This window comes from Meles meles, chromosome 15, assembly GCF_922984935.1.
Source record: "Meles meles chromosome 15, mMelMel3.1 paternal haplotype, whole genome shotgun sequence".
Taxonomy (NCBI): domain Eukaryota; kingdom Metazoa; phylum Chordata; class Mammalia; order Carnivora; family Mustelidae; genus Meles; species Meles meles.
The window spans coordinates 27,021,984-27,046,034 of NC_060080.1; the positions used below are offsets into that span (position 1 = coordinate 27,021,984).

At 38.4% G+C, this 24,051-nt stretch overlaps 1 protein-coding gene across 1 annotated transcript; it reads right to left on the reverse strand.

Moving 5' to 3' along the window:
• Positions 1-3,353: 3,353 nt before the first annotated feature.
• Positions 3,354-20,651, reverse strand: FAM98A (family with sequence similarity 98 member A). The gene is made up of 8 exons (XM_045979761.1): positions 20,505-20,651; positions 16,198-16,346; positions 13,076-13,210; positions 9,254-9,438; positions 8,165-8,245; positions 7,508-7,624; positions 5,256-5,423; positions 3,354-5,167 (listed from the first exon to the last, which is right to left on the reverse strand). The coding sequence occupies exons 1-8, from the start codon at positions 20,555-20,557 to the stop codon at positions 4,499-4,501; spliced, it is 1,557 nt and encodes a 518-aa protein (XP_045835717.1). The 5' UTR covers positions 20,558-20,651; the 3' UTR covers positions 3,354-4,498.
• Between the last annotated feature and the right edge of the window lie 3,400 nt (positions 20,652-24,051).

The following is a 24,051-nucleotide window of genomic DNA, read 5'->3' on the forward strand; positions in this document are numbered from 1 at the left end:
CACTACTGGTCTCCATTGAGAAAGAGGATTCTGAAGCAGGAATGCCTTAGGAAACATTAGAGCCAGTGCTGATTAAGGCTGTGGTGAGTTCTGGAAACTATGCAAAACTGGGAGTAAACCCATCTGTTCTGAGGAATTGTTTGTACTTTTCACTTTTCCCCATGAAAATCTAATTTATCTCAACCATCCTGTAAATGCCTCATTTTAAAAAATGGCATTAAGATATAATCAATGAAAGATAGGTTTGCTTTGAATTCCTAGAGAATTATGCAGTTGACCATCTTGGGTTCTTGTGGATATTAACTTGTATTTTCTTAAAAATTTCCTTGCCTTTTTGTAACCTCTCAGAATACACTTCATCCCATTAAGTTTTACATTATTTTACTCTGTCCTTCTCTTCCAGTGAAGCTTCTGAAAAGTCTAAACTTACTTTCATGTCTTTCTTCCTTAAACTCCAGTAAGCTGGCTTTAGTTTATTCCGAAAGTTCTATTGAAAAGATCACAAGATGTAATGGATATTTTGCGGAATCTCTGTAGCATCTGGAATTGTTGGTTACTGAGCTCTGGAGCCAGATGGCCTAGGTTTGGTTTCAGCTCCCTGCTTACTGGCTACGTGGATGTGGGCAGTCTACTCAACTGTCCTGGGCTTTATTCTATGTGTCAAACTGGGGTAACACACGGCTCTTGAAGTGTAGCAGACTACTGCCCTTAGTACTAAACCTAGATCCCCATGCTGCTCTTGATTTCCTCTTGCTTCTGTGACCCTGCTCCATCACCCTTTAAGTGATTCCCCAAGATCCTATCATTGGTCTGGTGCTCTTTTCCCTTCTTGGGTAATTTAATAATCACTATTCTGATTATTCCAAGGGAAAACCACTGGATGCTGATCATTCCCAAATCTGTCTCCAGACATTTCCCCAAGTTTCAGGTTGAAATCATCCCCCATCCCTGTCATTATATACATTAGTTTAAGCTCGATGCTTCTGATTCCAGTCTTTGTCCCTCCTTAAATTTATTTTCCTCTGGCCAATGATTTATATAGAATCCAGATCTGACCATCTTGCATACCCTGGTATACTGAGGTACATAGACCAGGTAAAATTACTCAGGACGATGTGTAGAGCCTTCTATTAACCAGCATCTACCACCTTTCCAACTTCTGTGCATTTCCATCTCATATGAGCAATACTGAACACTGCTACTGGCATAACTTTCATTTTTTATTATTTTATGCAATAATTACCTGTTTCTGGGTCTGCACATTTTCCAAGGCAAGACTTTCTAACTTACCTTTGTATTTTTTAATGTTTCCCCTCAAATTCCTAGGGAACATGTTTAAAAAATGTTTTACTCCAGTTCCATCCCAGTCTCTTCATTTACATTTAGTGGGAAGAAAAGGATATACTGGGGAAGTTCTCATGTCAACAGCTGTGTTTATGCAACATCTTTACCAACATACTTTTACAGATGACTAAAAGTACCTGAGGTAAATGAGTGAGTTCAAACACCGACATGCATATCTGCTTTCATCAGGGATTTGAACTGTGGGAATAAGTTAATGTATCCAAATGTGGAAATGGAGCACTGAACAAAAAGAGCAGGAAAAAAAGACATTTTATATACAATATTAGGTGACCCTGTGATGTATTTTTTAAGTAAACCCAAAGGCCCTATTAAAATAAAATTAATCAAATGCCATTCAAAGTACTTAAGAGAGTTAAATGATATACATACATTCAAAAACTATTTTCAAAAAGAAATAATACTGCATATTCACTATTTCACCTACCAGGAAGGTAGGTAGGGTACTACCTAAAATATAAAGAATACAAGTGATTTGGGAAGTGGGAAGACAGGTTAGGTATATTAGAAATGATTTCAAATGTTTTCCCTTAGCAAGAATTTATTTAATTCTTCTATGTCCAGCATAGTTGGACACTAGCTCAGTTTGGATCCAGAGCAAGAAATGAAAATGATAGTGGCATCTCTCTGATAATTTTCAAAGAGATTGTTGACATCCTGTTTTAGTTCCTGGTGTAGGGAAGAAGCAAAGCACTAACAACAGGTACTGTTTTTCTCAATCTGTCCAAGTAATAGCATTTTAAGATTTCATATACCAAAAATTGCCTCCTAAAATTTTTGTTTTCCTGTTTCTCCAAGAAATTCCCACATTCCCAGTAAGTTCTTTCTTACTACAAGTTAAAGTTAAGAATGTGTGTAAAATCAACAGACACGTTCTACACAAAATGTAAGAGCTTTATTTTGATATAATAACAAACTAACTGGTGGTTTTGAAATCCTATCTGAGAACTTAATTTGTGTCAAAAGAGGAGAAACTAAGAGACAGTTCTTTTTTGGGATTATAATGGGGGGGGGATTCTAGTCTGAAGCAGTATGAAATGCAAATTTGAGCCATCATGGAGAAATGTAAAATTTGCTTGCTTATATGTGCAAATTTGAAAAGCAATCTATTAACCATGAAAATAAATCAGTTATATTTGTCAAAAGAATGAAACATATCCATTAGATATATTGTGGAGTCTTTGGTTACAAAACAGATTAAAGCAAAAGCTAAGGTAAATATGAATACATTCTAAGATATGAAACCTTGACAATTTTATCTCTAATAGGAAACTCCTATACATACTAAACATATTTAACAGCATGGAGATTAATACAACTTTCAAGACAGACCTTAAAATCTTTAAGAAAAAGTATTTCAAATTTTCTTCAAGTTTGAACATTTTAGAATGGTGAAGGCTAGCCAAAAAAATCTAATATACAAGTAAAATTAACAAAATGACCAAGGCAGGCTTTCAAAATGGTTTTCAGGTACCAAAAGAACATGCTCATCTCAATAGCAAATAGAATATTGCTATACCATATCTATGGTAAGATATGAATTGATTCTTTACTCTAAAAGGCCTAAATTAGTAGAAAAAGGAAATACTATTTCTGTTTTTACAAACATATTTTTAATTCATTTCCTTTTAAGAGAAATGTCCCTCATTCTTAGGAAAAAGGGAGAAACAAAACCAAAAACATGCTGAAAGATTAGGGTCATTAATTTAGCTTTGCCTAATACATTGTGTAACAACAGCTACACCCAGTGGCCAGAAATGAGTAGTGAAGTTTTGTAGCTATAATGTTATGGTAAAAGGTAAATTCAGAAATAGGGATTTTTCAATTTATTTACGGTTATAGGGTAAGGGTTATCTTTCATTACAAATTGTTTTAAAGAAACACTCAAGAATTTTTGGGGGGAACAGATGCCTTGGCTCATAAACTTGAAACAAGTATCCACATTAATTCAGTTTTTAGAAGTAGCTAAAATAAAACTCAAACCAGAGAGAGAACATACAGATACTTTATTGCTCACCTTTCACACAAAGCACACCTCCAGCCATTTTCTTTCACAGCTTGACAATGTTTATGTATACAAAAACCCAGCAAGATGCTTCATGTCGATTTCAGTAAAGGAGAATGTAAAACATCAACTTAGCCAGGCTTTTGTTTTCTGCAGCAATAATAAAGGGCCTCCTGCACTAAGCAAAAATCTGTCCTCTTACTTGGTAGTGCATTTCTTCCATTACAAAAAAAGTCTCCTGCCCAAGGCAAACTAACTTGTGTTTGCTGAGCCAGTGGTATTAACTCGTGCATAAAACAAATTTCAGTTTGCTGTTTCTTCTAACAGATTTCAAGTAAAAATAAGGTTTAAGGAGGAACTTGTTTTGAATGGATGCAGGTCAGTCTGAATTGCTATACTATATAAATGCCTACAGGTACTACAGGTTCACAACGTAGTTTTTGCTTTTATAATCTTTATGAATTTTGGCCGTGTTCAAGGTTTTCAGAATTGAGCATATGGTACAGTATTCCATCAAAAGGATAAGGCTACTGAATGTGCTATCTGCAGAAGAGCTCATTTAATAGGAACTGACTTAAGAGTCTATCATGAAGCAAATGTGGCATAATCTCTCTGAATAAAAAGCCAATCAGGGCAGAACTGTGCTTGGAAAATACGCATTAGAATACTTTCAGGAAAACACATACAAATGGACTGTTAATATGAGGAAGGTTTCCTAGTTGAAAATCTAAAAAAATCTAGGAGAATCCTCATTTCCAAAACACCACTTTTTGAAAACTACTTATTCAAGTAATTTCTTCCCCAAAAAGTATGCATGTTCTGACTGTGGAATTAGTCTACTGGTCAGTTAAAGGCAATTTTAATTACCTTTTAAAAAATTCTTTATATAAAGGAGATGTTGTACGTGTTTCTCAAACAAACTTCGTTATGTAAGTCCTTTAAAAAAAAACAAAACAACAAACCCACAAACAAACCCAACTGAACTGAATGAAGACCTATAAATACTTGTCCCAAGCAGGAATCTGCCTGCCACCTGTGGTCTCACATTAATTCAAAACTAATGCTGGACTCAGGATTCTGAAACTAAGTTTCTATTACTTGAGCTCTAGCAAAGTATAAGGTTTTGTAGCCTCAACTAGTATAATGTCTTCCCTGTCCAAATCCAGAATGATTATACTGATAACCTCCATGCTGGAAGTGCTGTTCAAATTGTCCCCCTTGGTGATAATTCTGGCTCCCCCTCCCCCCCCAACCTCCTCCCTGGCCTCCACGTCCACCTCGGCCTCCGCGACCCCCTCTCCCTCCACGACCACTGCCTCTATCATTATGGTGCCCACCATCTTGGTATCTATTGTCCTGCTGATATCCACCACCCTGGTATCCACTTCCTGTATATGTTGATGTTTGGAAGCCACCATAACCACCGCCTTGATAGCTACCACTGTGGCCACCACCATGATAGCCACCTGGCTGGAAACCCGAATCTCGATAACCAGCATCTTGGTAGCCACCTCCTCCTCCTCCACTCCCTCCATCTGTCCAGCCTCCTTGATGCTTATTTCCTCTTCCTCCCCCTCGGCTACCATGGTCGTAGCCACCACGTCCACCTCTCCCTCCTCCTTGTTCATGACCTCCTCGGCCTCCATATGAGGAATGTTCATAACCACCTCTCCCTCCTCCTCGGCCTCCTGCTTGCTGCTGGGGGCCATCTTGCCTTTTCTGCCACGGTGGCATCTCTGGAGGTGGAGGTTCAATCTCATTGGGTCTACCTCCTCTGTCAGGCACCCTGCCCATCAACACCTATGGGATAAGAAAGCTATTTTAAACTACTGTATTTTATAAATAAAAATGAATGTATCTGAAAAAAAATTAAAGGGACTTCAATCACCTTATTGATGGCACAGGCAGTCTTTTCTCTTATAGAGCCACTGCTTGTCCTTAAAATCTTCGACAAGTCTTGTCTTGCAGCCAAAAGGTGGGCAACAGAAATAGTACTTTTAGGAGACAAAACTGAACGTTTCGGCTGATAAACCTTTGCTAATTTTTCTGTCTGACTCTGTTGAAACAAAGTGTTCAAAGACAAAAGTCAATTTTCAAAATGACAAACTGATTTTTTTTTTTTTAATTTAAGAGAGAATGAGAGCTAGAGAGAGAGGGCATTCTTTCTTTTCTTTTTTAAAGATTTTATTTGAGAGAGAGAATGAGAGGAGAGAGGTCAGCAAGAGAAGCAGACTCACTGCTGAGCAGGCAGCCTGATGTGGGACTGGATCCCAGGAATCCAGGATCATGACCTGAACCAAAGGCAGTTACTTAACCAACTGAGCCACCCAGGCACCCAAGAGAGAGGGCATTTTTACAGAGGGGGAGAGAGAGGGAGAAAAGCAGACTCACCACTGAGCAGGGAGCCCAATGTTGGGCTCAATCCCAGGACCCCGGATCACGACCCAAGCTGAAGGCAGACGCTTCATCAATGGAGCCACCCAGATGCCCCAGAAACACTGATATTAAATAAGTTAAAGACTTCCAAAATGTCTGATAATAATAGTTATTAGGCTTAAGATGGGAGGATAAAAGTTATACTCACCATTGTTCCTACCTAGTCAAGAAATACCCTAAGACACAGCTGTTAAGAACCACAGTATTACTGCCTCACTCGCTGCACATTATCAAGTAGACAGTTTTTTAGCTAAGAGGTGCAGACTCTTGTTTTTGAATGATTGTTTCTATCAAAGATAACATAGGAAAAGGACAGCTGTTTCCTACACAATGGCCACAGGAGAGAACAATTTGCTCCTGGTGTTGCTACTGACTAGCTGTGAGATTTCAGACAAAGCCTCCCATTTACTGGTCTCGTTGTTTTTGTTTTGTTTTTTTCAGTTGCAAAAGAGGGGAGTTAAGACTGATCTCTAACGTCCTTTTCCAACACTGAAATATTATAATTCAGTAAATACCTTCCCCAGCAATTTTGCAGCCAAACAGGGCTGTGCCAAGGTTTAAAGATTTTAGGCGAAAAAAACATTATGTAGAGAACTACATAGGGCACTTGGGTGGCTCAGTTGGTTGGGTGACTGCCTTCGGCTCAGGTCATGTCTCCGGAGTCCCGAGTTTGAGTCCCACATGGGGCTCCCAGCTCTGCAGGGAGTCTGCTTCTCCCTCTGACCTTCTCCCCTCTCAAGCTCTCTCTCCTTCTCAAAAAAATAAAATCTTAAAAAACAAAAAAACTACACAAAAATTTTTTTTGGAGTCAACTAAAATTTAAAAAAAAAAAATCTGTTTTTAAACATGAATGCACTATTAAGGGAACATATAATACACACCTGGACCAACCTCCCCATAAATTCAAAGATTAATTCCATTTCAGAGTCCTAAGGATGTGAAGTCATTTGCACCAATTACATTCTGCTCACTGATCATACAGTAGATACTTAATAAATACCTGTTGAATGACCAAGATCTTTACCTGGATTATCTCATTTAGTCTGAAGTAGAACTGAAGTCTTACTAGATTCTCTAATTCTGTATAAATATTTAGTAATATCTGGTCTTGCTAAATCTAGTATTTCTAATTTTAATTAGCAAATGAAACTGTTAGCTTTAAGTATAGTAATTGAGTAATACCAAAATTGTTCTAGTGAAAAATTATTTTAGTGATATTTAGTCTTTTAGTGATTTTCAAATACTCTGTTTCTCTTATAATTTAAGCCCTCCCAGTAGGGTCTAAAACATATCATTTTGTTAAAAAATATTAAAAAGCTGAAAAATAATGTTTTCATTATTCCTGGAAGGCTAAAAGAATTGCTGCTCAACAACTCACTGAAGAAAACTTCCTGTGTGTCTCCTCTGCATTTCTCTTTAGTCTTAACTGTATCTAACCTGTGCTATGAAAAGTCTCATGTCTATAAATATTCTGCTCTTTTAAAATATTTACTATGGGGTGCCTGGGTGGCTCAGTGGGCTAAGCAGAACCCTTTGGTTCAAGTCATGAACTGAGGGTACCGGGGATGGAGCAGTAAATCATCGGGTTCCCTGTTCAGAGGGAGTCGGTTTCACCCTCTCCTTCTGTCCCTCCCCCCAGCTTGTGTACTCTCCCTCAAATATAAATATATAAATAAATAAATAAATAAAATATTTAATATGTACCTTAGCTCTGTCAGACCAGCCAAAAGACTGGACAGTGACATCCAAACGTTTTATTAGCAGCTTTCTCCGAACTTCATATTCATTGGCTATGGCTTGGTTAATTGCTTCTATCTTTTCCTAAAAAGGAAATTTGAAAGACCAGTTAGAATTTAAATGTGCCTGACACACTGTTCCAATAGGGCAGAGACCGTGTCTCTTTTATTCATAACTGATTCCCCAGCACTTAACACAAAACAAATTACTTAATATACGACCAGAAGTTATTACAAGTTGATTAAATAATAAGCTAAATAATGCCTCAAAACATAATAAAGATTAAGTAGAGAATTCTTATTTAGTCTTCCCATAATTTGCTGTGTGAAGTTTAGCCCAATGACGTTTTTGGCTTGAAGGCAACCCATTTGGCAATTAAAAACATACTGAACTTCAATTTATTTTGACCAGCTATGTGAAATATTTACAAATTATGAGGTAAGTGTTTCTAATCTTCCATAAATAAAATTATTCTGAATAAATCTTCAGATTCACGAAAATGGAGTCTAAGAAACCTAGGAAACTACATATTGGAAAACATAACCTCAACAGCACAAACTGTGTCAACATCATGAGATAGGTAAGTGGTTCTTTACCAAGAGTATCAAGATGACTGCTACTCACCCAGTGGGCTGGTCCCATTGGCTTCTTCAATAAAGGCTTTCCCACATGGTTAGGTGGAACTTTTGCTAATGTCTCCTTTAACTGACACAAACACATAAATGAATGAATAAACAAATCTAAAAGTACAACATATCCTCCTCATCTTCCCAATTCCCATCATATCTTGCCATCAAAAGAAGATTCCTGACAGAGGCAAAGGTGGAGGATGTTTTGAAATGTACAGGACCCACACGATAAAGACAATCACTTGTCCCACTCCTCACATGCCTAAGGAAGCATGATTCCTTCACTGTACCTAGAACAGTGCCTGACAACAGTAGGCACTCAATGTGTATTTGTTGAATGGATGAATGAACACACAGAAAAATATGGACTATGGATACAGTGCTGCTCCCCTGTAGAGTTCAGCCAAATTTGTGCATCATGGTGTCCATCTACCCCACAATGCAAATGTACCAATTCTTGGAGTCCAGCAGATATGCGTACAGAGAGTAACTCTGCTATAATAAATATCATTCTTATAGTCATTAATTTATTAAAGTTGCTTATTCCTAGTCAATTATATTTAAAAAACCTCTTAACTATTAATGTGTGGCATAAAAATAATTCTGACTTATTTTCACATACTAGATTATGTTAGTAGTCAATAAGCCTAGTGTGCCAATTGAAACACAAGATTCAAATGACTGGATTAAAAACCAAAAACATTTACATCCCTTTCTGTCCAGTCAATGAAAGGAGGGTGGTAACATTTAATGATCGAGAACTTAAAAATTGTGTCAAAGTTCAATGATAAGATTTTTAAAAAGGACTTAAGTCTTCATTCTTTTTACATTATACCTAGTTTATTTCAGCTTATAAATCAAAGTGTAAAGTTTCCTTTTTGAAAAAGAAACATGCTAACAAGTTAAAAAAATAGTAAAATACTAATTTCTCTTTAAGGTATTGAGGATTTAAAACCCAAAACTCATTTAGTACAATGAATAATATGCACATGAGGTTCCCATTAAGAGAAATTAACTTGCTTCATTTCAAACAAATGTAGGACTATGCCTTTAATACACTACAATCTGGTACTAAAGGTCTTACTTTTTTTTCAATCCCGCTGAAGAATTGGAACATAGTTATATTGGCTGGAGGTTTGGACATTCCTAGAGCAATACATATGCCTTTCAACTCTTGAAAGACCTCACTACCGCCTCCTTCTTGAGCTTTTTTTGGAGGAGTATTCACACAGAGCATTCTGGCAGCTTCTAGTTCTGAGATGAGGTATGCTGAAGTAAACAAAATAAGATTTCAAAATGAGATACAGCTACAGTTAATAATCATAAGTCTGGAGTCACAACTCTATAGACCTAATGATACGTAATTTTTAAAGCTGCAAGAATGGATAAAAACAAGAAAAGAAAACCATTTTTACCTGCAAATGACATAACATATAAACTGGTTCTGTAATTCAGGTATTTAATCAATATATGTTTAAAGGGTAATTTATAAATTAAGTGATTCTTCTTCGAAACCAAATTATCAAGGTAGATCACATCTAAAATCTGGATTCTTATAACCCACTATTTAGGAACTCCAGAACAGGGGTTGGCATCTGTTAACAAATTTACAAAAGGTGGAAGGTAGCCAACTTCAGCAACAGTTGGAACCGGTTTTTATTATTTACTTCTTACCAGTGACATGCACCAGTGATATAACTCTCTTGTTCTCTTACCTTCCAATACTTAGGCAGTCTGTTCAGAACTGGCATGAAACATTTTTAAGTGGTCAAAACTTAACTTACACAAGGGGGAAGACACGAAACTCCCTAAAGTTCCTTTCTCATGGCTTCCAGTGGCCTAATGCCACCCTCTCTGTTTATTATTTTTTTTATTTTATTTTTTTTAAAGATTTTATTTATTTATTTGACAGAGAGAGAGCACAAGTAGACAGAGAGGCAGGCAGAGAGAGAGAGGAAAGCAGGCTTGCTGCTGAGCAGAGAGCCTGATGCGGGACTCGATCCCAGGACCCTGAGATCATGACCTGAGCCGAAGGCAGCAGCTTAACCCACTGAGCCACCCAGGCGCCCCACCCTCTCTGTTTAAAGAAAACTTTCTTTCATCTATAAAAGACTCTTCTCAGTATTCCCTTTCTTCCTGCCTTCCTCACTCTCCCCTCCCTCCTGAAAAATAGTATCGACAGAACTTTCTAATCTTTTCTTAACAGAAAATATCAATGATATCAGTATCATCCCCTCATGTGTTGATTTCAGCCAGGCATAATGACAGCTGCAATCTGCTTCAGGTAACTGAGGGTATAAATATCCAATCTTACTCCTTTAACTTTTAAAATTTTTATGAAAGATGGTTAATAACCATTGGGATCTCAGGACTTCAGGTTATGTGACAAAGTGAGAACCTTCTGATAACATTAGAATGACAGCTTTGGAAAAAATATTTTCTGGGCTCTTAAGTCCTATTAAAAGTTCAAAAGAATGATCAGCTTGAGTATCTCATTTCATACACCTAAGGTGTAATGCTAGAACAATATATACAGCTAAGTTTCTGGAAAGGTCATTCTAAATGGCTTTGATAAAATCTTAGTGTGTTCCGTACAGCGAACTGTAGGAGTTAAAAGATCAAAAAAGTAAAACACCACTGTCATGCAAATAACCACTGTTTTTCTAAATAAGGTTTTACTGGAACATTACCACACTCATTTCCATAATCTCTATGGCTAGTACATGCTACAATAGTGGAAGTTAAGCAGTTGTGACAAAGACCCTATGACTCACAAAGCTGAAAATATTTACTGTCCCAACATTTAAAGAAAAAGTTTGCCAACCCTTGTTCTAGAAAATCATATGATGTAATAAACTGGTTCTCTAAATTTGGGACCAGACCACGTTAACTCAGGCATCCACAAAATTAGTTCACCGATACAATACAATTACCATCAAAAAACATTATCTGTTACTGATGTGTTCAAAGTACCAGGAAGGGCACTGGAGATATAATATAAAGCAAACAAAACAGATAATCTCTACTGACAATCTAGTTAGGAATAAAGAATATATGCATTCACGATGAGTAATTCTTCATCTATTAGGAACTCAGATCTCTGACTTTTTTTTTTTTAACCTAAGGGAAATAATCTGACAACCAGAGAGGCAATAAATAGCCAAAACTTCTTCACCACACACAAAAGAGTTTTTTAGCCGCCCATTCAAAGACTATTCTATTTTACTGACAATTCAATGAGATTGGTTATTTCCCCCCTTGGAACAACATACGAAAAGATTCAAATCAGTAAGGTAAAGGGTGCTGGAGAAATAAGTGAAATTATAGCATCAAAAGGTGACAACTGATACGTGGAAAGATGAGAACTATTTATACAGAGAAAATAAGAGAATGAGCACATCAATACTAGAACAACAGAGAGAATACAAACCGAGGAAAGCATTTTAAAGGGAAACAGCCAAAAGCAAAGAAAAAGAGGAGTGAATAGTGTACGTGTCCATGAATTCCAAGAGCACCATAATCTTTAGTTGGTTTTAGTCATTCAGTTGAGAAGCAAATAGTTGTGTATTACTGAAGAGCTTCTGAGGTGATAATATTAAAGTCTATAAATTGTAATCCCAAATCCAAAATAATATTCAGGGCAGTCTTTTTAAGTAACAGGAAGGAGTCAAAGGCATTTTATAAAGATTTATATTCAAAGTGGTTTTTGTAAGTCAGAACACTACAAAGGCCAAACTCTGAGTTCCTTGAAAGAATTAGTTATTCATGGTTGTTATCAAATTTTCCATCAAGTTCTTATCTTCCTATGTAAGATAACATATTCTGAGTGCCAAATACTAGGTTTTGGTAAGCAGTGTTACAAAGGAAGAATGAGTACACTGTGGCTGAGCCAGTTACAGAAATCACAATCTGAAGGATCCCGAATGCATGCATAAGAACATGCAGCAAGATCAGTATTTAAAGAAGTATCTGACCTGTGTATCTACCTCCCAGCCTCCACAATCATTCAACAAAGGGGAAATTATGTTAAGTGACTCTGGAATAACTCGGTGCCTCGGTATAATGGCAATGAATACATTTTCTTTTTTTTAAAAAACTGAACCTTCAAAATTGGAGCTGTCTCGTTTTTCTGAAACCAGTACAGTTGTAAAGACAGTATTTTAAAAACCCTCTGTACTGTGTTTGTCATAGAAGAACTATAATATTCAGTTAACCAAAGCTTATTCTGAATGTGTCTCAGGCTGCTATAAAAATTCTGAGTTGAGACTACTGGTTGTGGTTGCTGGAGAGTTCATTTAAGGCAATAAAATTTGTGAGTTTACTTACTGTTTTTCGGGGTGAAGAAAGAAATAGTAGTTAGTATGTAAAAAACATGGAAGGAAAGAATTTTCATAACAATTTACTTCCCAGAATGATCAGTAAGCACAGGAACAATTCAAATACTATTCTAGAAAATTTTACACTCTAATTTGATATATTTGCAAACAAAACCAAAACCTCCAAACAATTACCCAACCACAAAGAAACATCCACAATATAAAACACTTAAATTTTACTAAAAAATCTTCATCATTCCCACACTACCTTCCTAGTCTATTTTAAAATGTGCTTCCAGTCTAGAATGCTAAGGTTTAATGATCACACACTTGAACCCGTGGTGCTAACTTTGGTCATATTAGGTGACGCACAATGGTACCAGCAAGGTTAAATGATAGAAGAGGAGAAATTATGAAACAATGCTGCTACCAGTGCACAGGCCCTCCATTAGCTTCTAAGTTGGAAATCTAATAGTTTTCTTTAAGAAGCATTCTGAAATAAATCCATAATGAAATAGTGTAACAGTCAGTTTATTAGTCAAAGAAAACATGAAAAAAAAATAGCTACATTCTAGTAGCCATGAACTTACTGAGCAAAAGGAGGCAGTTCTTCTGAACGAGAAGGCGCTTGGTCACATCCCCAGATGTCAGTGATAGATATGGACAGTTCATCTCCCCTAGGAGCCCACTCACCTCAAGCTGGAATTCTTCAGCTTCACTTGGACCTTTTAAGAATTAAAATAACCTTAATAAAAATGACTTTTTCCCAATAGCATAAAAGTTACATACAAATGAAGAGTTTTAATAGTATTTTCCTAGCACAAGTTACTTTACTAATTCATCCTTTCTCACACCACTGCCAAATTTCTTAAGAAGTTTTCATTACAGGGGCACCTGGGTGGCTCAGTGGGTTAAAGCCTCTGCCTTCAGCTCAGTCATGATCTCAGGGTCCTGGGATCGAGCCCCACATCGGGCTCTCTGCTCAGCGGTGAGCCTGCTTCCTCCTCTCTCTCTGCCTGCCTCTCTGCCTACTTGTGATCTCTGTTACATAAATAAACAAAATCTTTAAAAAAAAATTTTCATTACATAAGTCCCTTATTTGAGAATCTTTAATTACTTCCTAATTTCTATCCCATCTAATAATTTGTTTGCCTTCAAAGATTTCTTCATAACTTCTATGCTTCACCTTCCCATGCACATTACTACAGTAGTACCTATGACATGTATGTACTAGTTACATTTTACCTCCATACATATTCTATTTGTGCCAGGTCAGTCTCTCCACTGTCCCAAGAACAGTGTTATTTCCACTTCTGTGCCTTCATTTAAGTTAAGTTATTCCCTCTACTTTCTCTTCACCTATCAAATCCCACCTCTCCATCAAAGCCCATTGGCTCCTTGATAAGACCTTCCCCAAGTCCGTTATACTCACTGATTTCCTCCCCCTGTGAGCAGCAAAGTGAAGCATTTAATTACTGTACTAATCTCCAGTTTTCATTTGTGCCTAATATTCCCACTGAGATTAAAGTTAGCAAACATGACTAGTAGTTCTATATTCCCAAACATGTTACGTACAGTGCTCGCTTCGGCAGCACATATACCAAACATGTTACGTACAGAATTCATTTTGTGAACCAAGAAGAAACAATGCTCCTTCTTCCTTACTATTCTGATGGTTCTCTATCACGCAAGGGCAAAAATTAACTTGACCTAGGTTCATTTTCTTTTTTTTTTTTTTTTAAAGATTTTATTTATTTGCAAGAGAGAGCACACACTAGAGAGAGCAACTGTGAGCAGGAGGGAGAGGAAGAAGCAGACTCCCTGCTGAGCAGGGAGCCTGATGCAGGACTTGATCCCAGGACCCTGGGATCATGACCTGAGCCAAAAGCACTTAATTGATTGAGCCAACCAGGTTCCATGGGTGCCTTTTCTCATCTGTAAAATGGGAAGGCTGTATTATCAATGTTTTGCAAGCTGTTCTGTAAACTCAAATTCCACAGAACTCCTTTAGAAACAGCTGCGGAGGATGAGGAGAGTTGTGTAAGAAGTACTCCCTCTTAACTTCAACTAAATAGGTACACCGTTACCTGTTTTGTATGTTGGCATCTACGTTTTTGTTTGAATGAAGGGGTTTCAGGTTACAAATAGTTGTCATCTATTAAAGGTGTTTTCACAAGTTCCTAGATTCTCATAAATGTTAGGTCAAGAGGCAGCGTTAAAGAGTACTGGCTCCCAAACTTGACTGCTGGGGTTGAATTCTGGCGGTATCACGTACTAGTTGTGTGACCTCAGGCAGTGTGTTTAACCTAGCTGTGCTTCCTTTTTTAACATATAAAAGAGTAATAAAACCAGGGCGCCTGGGTGGCTCAGTGGGTTAAGCCTCTGCCTTCAGCTCAGGTCATGGTCTCAGGGTCCTGGGATTAAGTCCCACACTGAGCTATGTGCTCAACAAGGAACCTGCTACCTGCTTCTCTTTCCCTGCCTCCCTCTTTACCTACTTGTGATCTCTTATCTGTCAAATAAGTAAATAAGTTCTTTTTTTTTTAAGTAAATAAGTTCTTAAAAAAAAAAAAAGTAATAAAACCTGCCTCAGGTTTTAAACGGCTTAACAAATGGAAACTGCTTACAACATATTGTTCAATAAATGTAAGCTGCTGCTATCATTACTGTTACCTGACAGTATCCTTAGTAATCGGAACTGGCTGCAACTAACATGCGCACATTAAATATCCTGAATATGCAAGAAAGTGAGCTCTTCAAAATGGGATTCTGTGTGGGGGGAAAAAAGGGATTATGTGTATAGTTCTCTATGAGGGGAAGTTAACAAGAGAGCATTTTTCTTTGTCTCCTATTGTAGGTTTACCTACAGTAGGAGGAAACCAGATGGTGAAGTGTTGGGTTCCAAGCTTTTGTCTCTTTTGCAGAGTCAACAAACTAGTGCTAATACAATAACAAAATTGGCAAATATAAAACAGCTCTCAATGCCTTATGAGATTTATCTCATAAATCTGACAGAGCTGCATCTGGTTGTGATAGACCTGACGATACATTCCTAACTTCTTAAGAAAGTGTTCTCTTTCTCCCCATGTACAACAGGATTATAATGCATTTACTTTATATGCTATATGTCCTTTTGGAATCTAAGAAAAACAACACAATTTCCAGTTCTAGCCACTGATTTAAGAACTAACAAGCCAGGGTGCCTGGGTGGCTCAGTGGGTTAAAGCCTCTGCCTTCCGCTCAGGTCATGATCTCAGGGTCTTGGGACTGAGCCCCACATCAGGCTCTCTGCTCAACAGGGAGCCTACTTCCCCCTCTCTCTCTGCCTGCCTCTCTGCCCACTTGTGATCTCTGTCAAATAAATAAATGAAAATCTTTAAAAAAAAACCACAAAAAAACTAATAAGCCATGTTTCACAAAGAATGGAAAGTTCATATATGCTATACTTGTCTCCCATTTCTGTATCTCAGTAATGTGGTCTTTTCAATCACTACAATGTTTTAGTACTTGCACAACTATAATCTGTTTTCTCAACTTCCAAAATCACTTCATCTCTGAAAATAATGGAGGAAGAAAATATTTGGGTTTCTTTATAAATCTTTTTTTTTAATTCACAAAAACTTAACACTTCAGGTTTAGTACTAAAATGTTCAACTGACAATTCCCCAATTTTACTTTTATATTTTCTATCTAAAACTGAATGTTTACTTACTGTTAGTTGCTTGCACATTTTCCTCTAATTTACAGAACACTCTTAATTCAGACACCAGCCAAGCACAGAGTTTGGTAAACTCGGGGGAACTGGCTCCAGCAGAGACTGCCTGAGATAGAGCGCCATCTTCCAACAATGGACCCTTGTAACTGGTGAGTAAAAAATTATACTTCAGAAGAAATCACACCTAATATTTAATACAAACACTATATACATATTATTTGTATGAATAAACAATCACTTCACAAGTTAAGACAACCACTTTGCAAACTTAAAAATGTAAATAAAATTTATAGAAAACCAAATCTAAAATTTAAATTTTAATCTAATAAAATCTATTACAAAAATAAGTTACATAATGGCATTTCCACTCTTCAAAATATGCATAAATATTTAAGAATCATATATACTACTAAATTATGTCAACTTCTGTACATTATACTGAAAGCTCTTGCTGTACAAAGATTTTCTTAACTGAATTGAATATTAAAACCCTATTAACAAGTAACATACTGTAACATTAACAAGTGATTATACAACACTTTACGATTTCAGAAATAAAATTTAAGTTACCTTTTCTAGAAATTTTTCCAGAAATCAATTAGGTTAGTTTGTTTTGTTACTTTTTTTAAAAGCAAAAAACTTTCCAGTTAATCATTTATTTCCTTTTACCATCTTTAATGACAGTTAAAGCTATTAAGACATACTAGTACCAGAGAAATGTCTGGATTAAAAGATTAGTAATTGCTGGGAAGTTGATGTCTAGGTGAACTGGTGCATCTGAATCCTATTCCTTTGAAAACGATTCAAGCATAATTCTGAAGTATTATTAAATATCCAAACATTCATAAAAGACAATAGTGATAATGAATCACCTAGAATACATCTAGAAGTAAAGATCCTGTCATTTTCAGGGTAATTTAAAAATATATATTTTCCAGAAGATTATTTTAATTTTTAAGTGAAATATTGATAAAAAGTTATTGAAGGTGAAACATTAAATATACTTAAGATAATTTGATGTTTGGAAGTATAGATATGTTAGAGAAATGACAATACTTGATTCTTTTAAAATGTACCTATGTATTTATACACTGAATGGAATGGGAAAAAATCTTACATAAAAAGTGAGATTATAGGGGCACCTGGGTGGCTCAGTGGGTTAAGCCTCTGCCTTCAGCTCAGGTCATGGTCTCAGGGTCCTGAGATTGGGCCTGCATTGGGCTTCCTGCTCAGTAGGGAGCCTGCTTCCTCCCCTCTCTCTGCCTGCCTCTCTGCCCACTTGTCATCTCTCTCTGTCAAATAAATAAATAAAATATATTTTTTTAAAAAGTGAGATTATATATAGTCTGACATCTAGATTCAGACCACATATTAGACACTGCAATAAAGACACTACGCCTAGAAATCTCTTCTTGTGTTACACACTTATAATTTGTTTATTCTATAAGTAGTTACTGAATTCCTACCATGTGCCACATTAAAGATAAAAGATAGTCATTTAAAATTCTAGTATTTCTCAGTAAATCCTTTAAAAGTACTATCAATTAATTAAGCCTGACTTTTAATGACTGAGTGCCACCAAACTAAGTGGTTAGGCTTAAAATTTATAGCAAAGTTTTCAGAAAATCTGACGGTTTACGTTTTAACCCATCTTGAATATTTACTTGAATTACATTTACTATAGTAAACTTTTTTTTTTTTTTTTTTTTAAGATTTTGTTTATTGGGGCACCTGGGTGGCTCATTGGGTTAAAGCCACTGCCTTCGGCTCAGGTCATGATCTCAGGGTCCTGGGATTGAGCCCCACATCTGGCTCTCTACTCGGCGGGGGTCCTGCTTCCCTTCCTCTCTCTCTGCCTACTTGTGATCTCTCTGTCAAATTAATAAATCAAATCTTAAAAAAAGAAGATTTTGTTTATTTATTTGACAGAGAGAAAGATCACAAATAGGCAGAGAGGCAGGCGGGGGCGGGGGGGGGGGGCAGGAGTGGGCTCCCCGCTGTGTAGAGTCGGATGCAGGGTTCGATCCCAGAACCCTGAGATCATGACCTGAGCTGAAGGCAGAGGCTTTAACCCACTGAACCATCCAGGCACCCCTAAAAGTTACTTCTTTAGTACTTCTTTAGTACTCCAGAAAAGAAAAAATATAGTTAAAAGGGTAGAAGATGGGAAGAAATAGCGTCCATCACCAGTTGTTAGGTAACATCTACCAGGCGGTACGACTAACATTTAAATAAGGTTCCCTTCTCTCATTTTACTACTCCTTCAATGCTAACCCTAAGTGTCATTTCTTCTAGGAAGCTTTTAGGACTTCATTTCCTTTCCAAGTAAAAGGACCTTCCTCAGTGCTCCTCATAGCATATTCTCAGTGTGAACTTCTCTTCCACCTCACTTTGTGCCCATAAATGATTAGCCCAACACTGCCACAGCGCAGGTTTTCCTCAAGAAAATGTTTACTGAATGGATTTATATGTGAGCCAGCAATTTAGTCTGAGATGTCCACCAAAGAGACCATTTTGCTGAATGTGACTTTTACCTATGCTCTAATCAAAGAAATAAGTCCCCCTAAAGTCTGCAATATTCATGAAAATTCAGAGCAAGTTCCAAAGAAAAGAACAATGGTAATTCACTTTAAGAAAAAAGATTTAAGGGCGCCTGGACGGCTCAGTGGGTTAAAGCCTCTGTTCGGCTCAGGTCCTGATCCCAGGGTCCTGGGATCGAGCCCCTGCTGAGCAGAGAGCCTGCTTCCTCCTCTCTCTCTGCCTACTTGTGATCTCTCTCTCTGCCAAATAAATAAAATCTTTAAAAAAGAAAAAGAAAAAAGACTTAAGCACTACCACTTCTTTTCCCAAAAACTTCCATCAGGACAGCAAATGACTTAAATGGGCAAACTCCGAGAACCTGACGGTGTCCCTTCCTAAAGAAAGGTTCCCCCAAAGGTTTCCATGTTATGGAAAAAGTTTTGCGGAGGGTTTTGATAAAGGACTTGTTACTTTATAAATATAGCTAGCTAAATCTATCTATATTTTGGACACCATTTACCTGTAGACAAATATTTAATCACACAATTTGTTTCTGGAAACACACTTAGACCAAGAGGTTCTAAATTCTCATTTTTGGGTTTGTTTTTTTTTTTTAAAGGTTTTATTTATTTGACAAAGAGGAAGAGAGAGAACAGGAACACAAGCAGGGTGAGTGAGAGAAGGAAAGCAGGCCTCCTGCTGAGCAGGGAGCCCAATTGGGGCTCCATCCCAGGACCCTGGGATCATGACCTGAGCCAAAGGCAGACGCTTAAGGACTGAGCCAACCAGGAGCCCCTAAATTCTCAAGTTTTTTTTTTTTTTTTTTTAAATAATTTATTTATTTGACAGAGAGAAATCACAACTAGGCAGAGAGGCAGGCAGAGAGAGAGGAGGAAGCAGGCTCCCTGCGGAGCAGAGAGCCTGATGAGGGGCTCGATCCCAGGACCCTGGGATCATGACCTGAGCTGAAGGCAGAGGCTTTAACCCACTGAGCCACCCAGGCGCCCCTAAATTCTCAAGTTTTAAAGAGTACACTAATCTCAGTGACCCAGTGAGGTAACAAGCCCTATTTCCAGCTTCTAGGTACTAAATCATGGTTGGGTAATTGTCAGAATAGACGAAATGCACAACAAACATGTAGGGACTTGGTGGCTCAAGATGCCTCAAAGGGTAAGGGCTAATGGTGGCTCAACGAAGTACTGTGTCACTGTTATGGGAAACCGCCAGTGAATGGTTCCCATGAAGGTGGTGACAGGTGAGGTGCATAAGACAGCTGGCTATCGGAACAGGGGCAGACATGTGGCTCAGATGCAGAGATGACTGGGCAAAGGAGATTTTTTTTTGAAAGAAATGGGGTGGGGTAGGAATACGGGCTCAAGAGAGGAGCAGGAAGTTTGGAGGACAACTAGGAAAAAAAGCGAATCAACTTTAGCAACCTCTAGAGTGAGGGGGTAGGGCAAGAAGATGGGGAGCAAGACGAGAAGCTCAGGGAGGGGGGTGGCAAGAACCCAGAGCCCAGACAATGACACGCATGACTGACAAACGCTGCGGGTAACTCGGCTGCAGGGAGCACAGAGCAGGCCTAGGGTCGTAGCTTTAGGAGGGCCCCGACCCGGCAGGGCTGACAGTGGACGTGGCATTGGGGTCCCGGAGCCGTAAGGAGGCGACAGTCAGGAGCCACCGGGTGCGGCGTGCAGAGGCAGGTGTCCCTGACTGGGGCGGAGGACGTGTTCCCGGGGACCGGCAGTGTGAGGTTTAGGAGACCCGTACCCTGGCAGTCTTACCCTAGATCTTCCAACGACTCCAAGATGTCAGTCTCCATGAGGTCACACTCCATGCTACTGTGGTATTCAAATTTCCGAGTCGTCAGGGTCCCCTCTTCGCCGGCAACGCGTACACTCGCGCATGCGCTGCTTCCCCGGAACTTCCAAATCGACAGCTGGCGCCTCAGCCGCTGCACTGCGCATGTCCTGAGCGTGCGCAAGAAACTCCGTCCCGCCTGCCGCCCCACCCCTGCTGGCTAAAGGGTGGCGGGGCAGTACCGTCTTACACATGCGTAGTACTGAATAGCGAAGCCGGCGGCCCAAAGAAGGGCAGGAGGACTGGCTGCGTGGCAGATGGGCGTGGGGACCCACACCGAGGGGGAGAGCTCTAACCTCTCTTAATTGGGTGTACGCATGTGCGAATCTTGGGGCGAGGCGGGCGCTGAAAGAGCTTGGGGAGAGGGGTTCTCTAGGCGTGGTGGGTGTTGGCTGTGGAAACCGAGTCTCCGGATATTTGGGAGTCACCCGAGTGGGTCCCCGCCGCGTGCTGGCGTGTTCTCGCCTGAGCTCTGGGTCGTGCAGAATTTCTTAGGACAGGCGTAGACTGGCCTGCGCCGAGAACCGCAGATACCTTGCCGTTTGATTTCCTTGTGGCTGCAGTAGCTTTAGTTCTGGATTAGAGAGGCGTCAACTTTCCGTTGCCACGGATGGGTTCAGGAAGTTGTTTCATTCCGTTGCTTTCTCTCCCTGATTTCTTAAGCCCTTTCCAGACATCTTATTCCCAGGCATCCTCTTATTTTTAAGGAGGTGGTCGAGGGTAGGTGGGGCATCATACCGTATCAGAGTAACATATATTTAAATCCACACAATTTAAAGAGCGAGTAAACTTTTCTGTTTTTGACGTTTGGCTCTCTGTGACATTCAACTCACCATGGGTTATGATTCCTTGTCAGGTATTGATTGGGTATGTACTTAGAAATTACTGATAAATGAGGAAAATTGTTTCAAAAGTGATGGCACATTTAGAAAATTACATTTAACCACGAGTTGGCATAATGTTGAATTGTGTAGGCATTTAGAGACTTCTCACACTCTGTCAGTAAATTTTATTTTATATTCTCAAACATTTTTGTCTTAATGCCCCTATTCTTTTTTTCCTATTTTATTTATTTTTTTCAGCATAACAGTATTCATTGTTTTTGCACAACACCCAGTGCTCCATGCAAAACGTGCCCTCCCTATTACCCACCACCTGTTCCCCCAACCTCCCACCCCTGACCCTTCAAAACCCTCAGGTTGTTTTTCAGAGTCCATAGTCTCTTATGGTTCGCCTCACCTCCCCAATGTCCATAGCCCCCTCCCCCTCTCCCAATCCCACCACCCCCCAGCAACCCCCAGTTTGTTTTGTGAGATTAAGAGTCATTTAATGCCCCTATTCTTAACAGTAACAGTACTCCTTTTTTATTTCCTTATTTTGCATTATCTGGAGTGGGGAAAGGAATTAATATTTAGTATGTACCTATGCTGGGTTTGACATGGTATTACCCTTTTGATCTATATTATTTTATGCAACCATAAGCCTGGTAAGTTTTATTCCCATTTTGCAGATAATGACACTAAGGCTCAGAAGCTTAACAATCTGTTAAAAATCATAAGGCTATTAAGGAAATGGATTTTGAGACTGAGTTATATGTGAATCCATATTCCTTCTGATTTGATTTCACTCGTTTAATAAAGATTTGTATGTAGGATATGATAAAATGGGAAGATGTAGCTAGTGGAATTTGTTTAAGCCTGTATGTACTGTACATACTAATTATAATGAAAATGTAATTATTATTTGTTCTTCTAGGGTTGTTGAGGATACTAACAAAAAATAATGCTTAATGCACATTCAACTGTGGAAAATAAAGGGTATGTTTCTTGACTCACTTGATGTAAGTTGTAACATGTAATGTTTGTGAGTGAACAAGTGATAATTCCCCCTAAATTTCTTCTCTCTCTAATGCAATTAAATTATTTAAATTAAGAGTAGCCAACATAGTTTTTAAAAATAATTTTGTATTTGCTACCATCAAAACAATGCTTTAAAAAGTAAATATTTTGATTCTTATAGAATCCACTAGGAATCTTGTGTACTTTATTTTGAAATATTTTATATTGTAAACTTGTTATTTAAAGACCTCATTCAGGCTGAATTTAATTGAATGAACACTGATCTGGGAGTTAAGTAAGGAGCCCAGGTTTTGGCCTCAGATTAGTACAGGAATGAATTTTTTAATACTTAAAGGTATCTGAAGTCCATCAGGTATTTATGAGAGATGATGAGTTTTCTGCGTAGATGTTCAGCTAGAGGCTGGATGATGAATTGTTGAGGGTCTTGTGAGGAGGGAGGCACAGAGCTTTTTACTTACCCTGGTATCCTTTGATTAGACTCTTACCCAAAAAGAATGTAAAACACCAGTTAAAACCCCTCCTGGTGTCTATCCCTGGGGAGGGCTGGTTGCTGTCTGTTTTAGTTGTCTGTGGCTACTATAACAGGTGAACACAAACTTAGTGGCTTCGACAAGACAAACTGATTACCTTTCAGTTCTGAAGGTCAGATGTCTGAAAGGGATTATAGGTCTAAAATCAGCAAGGCTGCATTCCTTCTGGAGTTTTTAGGGGGAAAGCTATTTTATTCCCCTTTCTAGCTTCTAGGAGCTGTCCTCATACCTTGGCTTGTGACCCCTCTCCTTCTTCAACAATCACATCACTCCAGTCTCTGCTTCCTTGATGTCACAACTTCTCTTTTACTCTCCTCCCCATCTTTCACTTACGAGGACCCTTGTGGTTACATTGGGCCAACCCAGATAATCCAGAATCATCTCCCCACTTCAAGATCCTTAATTAAACCACTCCTACAGAGACCCTTTTTCCACCTAAAAAAAGTAACATATTAATAAATTCTGAGGATTAGGACACAGATAACTTTGGGGGATTCATCATTCTGCCTACACACTGCCTTTCCTAGGGATTAGAAATCTTGAATGATCTTAAAGACCAGCCTTTCTGAAAAGGCTTTCCAGACTTTCTTGAGAAGAATAAAGAGAAATCATATTTCATACTTGTGGAAAAAAATACAGAAGGGAAAATTGAAATGAAAACTGATTTCAGTTTTCAGAGGAAAATTTTTTTTTATGTCATAATCTTGAGTATTATAAGGGAAGTTTTGAATTATATAGTAGTTAAAAATTCATGCAGCTGACATTCTTTAGAAAATTCTAAAATCTGTAAAAGGGTTACTTGTATTATGGCAATGAAGAAGGTATAAACTTGAACATAAGATTTGTCATTTGTCAAAGAATGGTCTTCTAAGAGTATCTAAGAGTTGGGGCGCCTGGGTGACTCAGCAGGTTAAAGCCTCTGCCTTCCGCTCGGGTCATGATCCCTGGGATCGAGCCCCACATGGGGCTCTCTGCTCGGCAGGGAGCCTGCTTCCTCCTCTCTGCCTGCCTCTCTGCCTACTTGTGATCTTTGTCTGTCAAATAAATAAATAAAATCTTTTAAAAAAAAAAAAAAGTAAGAG